The sequence below is a fragment of the Quercus suber genome, unplaced genomic scaffold (genome assembly GCF_002906115.3).
Source record: "Quercus suber isolate HL8 unplaced genomic scaffold, Cork oak 2.0 scaffold_281, whole genome shotgun sequence".
NCBI lineage: Eukaryota > Viridiplantae > Streptophyta > Magnoliopsida > Fagales > Fagaceae > Quercus > Quercus suber.
In genome coordinates, this window is record NW_027069737.1 from 743,634 (window position 1) to 746,562 (window position 2,929).

Genomic DNA, 2,929 nt, shown 5'->3' on the forward strand with positions numbered 1-2,929 from the left:
GGTCGGGTGTTTTCTTTAAATTCTTTTTGGGTTTTGGTCGGACATTGGGTGTGGAAATTGAAAACACTAGCAACCTATGCTGATCGAAATAGTTAAAATGCTTATAGGTTTAAATGCAGCATGCAGGCATTGTTTATTGAGATTTCATTTCTACCTGATGTTGACCCGTGCCTCTGACCTTATCCTTTCCCCCTTCAAATGATAGAATTAGTCCCCTTATCCCTCATTTATTCTCTCTCTCTCTCTCTCTCTCTCTCTTGTATTGTTGACAATCCTTTTTTTATAAGTAATAACTTCATTGAAAAAAGAAGAGAAAATACAGAGGGAAAAAAGCAAACAGGCCGTGTGCTAGAAACAATAGGGGAAAAAAAATTAAGTAACAATGAAAGCACAAAAATCAAGCATATCTAGTAAAGAAATAAAAGTAAAAACACCCGTAGCATTTGCCCAATCAAACAAAGTCTGAAAAAAGAGAAGCTTCAACTCATGAATCGATCTTTCATTCCCTTCAAACATACTTGTATTCCTTTCCCTTTAAATGACCCACATAAGTCAATGAGGGATCATTCTCCAAAGCACCTTGGATCTGAGTTTGTTGAACTTGTTTGACCAACATGCCAAAAGTTAAATGACACTACGCGGCATGACCCAATGAACCCCAAAATTTTTTTGATAGGTAACGAAAAATTTTATTAAAAAAGAGGCCAACCTAACCCCAAATAGTGAACACACCGTATTCCACAACTCTTGAGATACTAGGCAATGTAGGAGTAAGTGGTCAGTAGTCTCTCCATTCCTCTTGCACACACAACACCAATCCACCACCACCACTTCTCGCCTCCTTAAATTATCAATGTTTAAAATTTTCCCCAGAGCAACTATCCAAATAAAGAAACTAACCTTTGGAGGCACTTTTGGTTTCCATGGAAAAGAATCTGGATTTTGGGGTTGTAAGGCCCTATAATAAGAACAAACATCAAAAAAATTCCTAGTAGAGAGTTTCCAACAAATTTTATCCACCCCATTCCTTCTCCAAGATCCAAAATAAATAAGGTCCATAAATGATACAACTGACTCTAGCTCCCAATCTTGAACCGGTCAAGTAAATCTGATATTCCAATGGTAGTTTGCCTTTGAGGGCAACAACAACTTAGCCACTGAAGCATTCTTGTTACTAGCAATATTGTAAAGTTCTAGGAAGATATTTTTCAAAGGAAGCCCCTCACACCATGGATCACGCCAAAATTTAATACAAGAACCATCCCTTGCCTTAAAGATGATAAAAGGATAAAAATCATCCCATCCCTTTCTGATGTAATTCCATAAACCAACCTCGTATGGCCCTTGCATGCTACAAGAACACCACTTCCCACGCCCCCACATAGCATATCTTCACAACCATTTCCCCAAAAGAGACTTATTAAACAAAACCAGATTACGCACACCCAATTCCCCATATTGAACTGGTGCACAAATAGTCTTCCACTTAACCAAATGATACTTAAAACTCATCTCATAATCCGCCCCATAGAAGATCCCTTTGTAATTTTTCAATATGTCTAGCAACACTTACCGGGATAGGAAACATAGAGAGGTAGAATGTAGGCAGGCTGGATAAGGTTCTCTTTAATAAAGTGATTTGGCCCCCTTTGGAAAGATACAATCTTTTCCACCCGCCCAACCGCCACTCCATTTTCTCCAGCACACCAGTCCAAATAGCTTTTGCCTTGAGAGTAGCACCTAAGGGAAGCCCCAGATAAGTCATGGGTAACGATGCCACTTTACATACCAGCCAAAGTTTCAACATTTTGTACATCTGCAACCAGAACCAGTTCAGATTTCCCCAAATTTAATTTTAAACCAGATACAATCTGAAACCAGACAAACATTGCTTTCAAATGCCAAATTTGCTCTGGATTCACTACACAAAAAATCAAAGTATCACCTGCGAGTAAAAGACGAGAGATCTCTAACTGGCCCCTAGAATTTCCACCCACTGAAAACCTGAAACAAAGTTGCCAATACTAGCTCTCTCAAACATCTGGCTGAGGACCTCCATAACAATCACAAACAAGGGAGGAGATAAAGGGTCCCCTTTTCTCAAATTCTAGCTCTCCTAGAACCAAACCCACACCTTTGAAGCACATACAACTGGGAATTCGAATGCACATGATCATATGCTTTCTCCAAATCCAACTTACACAAAACCCCAGGAATTTCGGATTTAAGGTGGCTATCTAAACATTCATTTGCAATCAACACTGAATCCAATATTTGTCGCTCTTTGACAAAGGCATTTTGAGGTTCAGACACCACTTTATGAAGAACCTTTTCAAGCCTATTAGCCAAAACATTTGCCAGGATCTTGTAGACCCCAGAAATCAAACTAATTGGCCGGAAGTCCTTTATCTCCACTGCCCTAGGCTTTTTTGGAATGAGGGTAATGAATGTAGCATTAAGAATTTTTTCAAAATAATCGTGAGCATAGATATAATGAAATACCTTCATAACATCTTCCTTTAGAATACCCCAACTAGATTGAAAAAAGGCATTGTGAAGCCATATGGACCTGGTGCTTTATCCCCATTCATATTGAATACCACCTCAAACACCTCATCCTCTGAAAAACGTCTTTCCAGCCAGCAAGACATTTTGTCTTCCAAAACAGAAAATTCCATTCCATCCAGCAAGGGCCTACGGATACTTGACTCCGAATAAAGAGCCTTTTAAAACTCCACTATCTTTTCCTCGATGGTATCCTGATTGTTTATCTCCTCCTCGGCCACCACTAATTGCCCTATGGTGTGTTGCGGCGATGAGAGTTTGCAAGTCTATGAAAGAACTTTGTATTTTTATCCCCTTCTTCAAACAAAGCAGCTGAGATTTTTGTCTCCAACTAATTTCCTCCATCAAGATAATTCTCTCAAGA

At 39.2% G+C, this 2,929-nt stretch overlaps 1 protein-coding gene across 1 annotated transcript; it reads right to left on the reverse strand.

The window, feature by feature from the left end:
- Positions 1 to 1,098: 1,098 nt before the first annotated feature.
- Positions 1,099 to 2,678, reverse strand: LOC136071041 (uncharacterized). The gene is made up of 5 exons (XM_065781865.1): positions 2,529 to 2,678; positions 2,135 to 2,424; positions 1,790 to 2,004; positions 1,662 to 1,740; positions 1,099 to 1,390 (listed from the first exon to the last, which is right to left on the reverse strand). Exons 1-5 carry the CDS (start codon positions 2,676 to 2,678, stop codon positions 1,099 to 1,101), a joined length of 1,026 nt encoding a protein of 341 aa, XP_065637937.1.
- Between the last annotated feature and the right edge of the window lie 251 nt (positions 2,679 to 2,929).

Excerpts from the sequence above, each read along its gene's own strand:
- LOC136071041 (XM_065781865.1), bottom strand. The coding sequence starts at position 2,678 with ATGGAATTTTCTGTTTTGGAAGACAAAATGTCTTGCTGGCTGGAAAGA. Across the intron at positions 1,741-1,789 it reads AAATGTTGAAACTTTGGCTG|GTGCTACTCTCAAGGCAAAA; the intron begins GTATGTAAAGTG and ends GGCTTCCCTTAG. Across the intron at positions 1,391-1,661 it reads TTGGGCGGGTGGAAAAGATT|ATATGCTATGTGGGGGCGTG; the intron begins GTATCTTTCCAA and ends ATGGTTGTGAAG.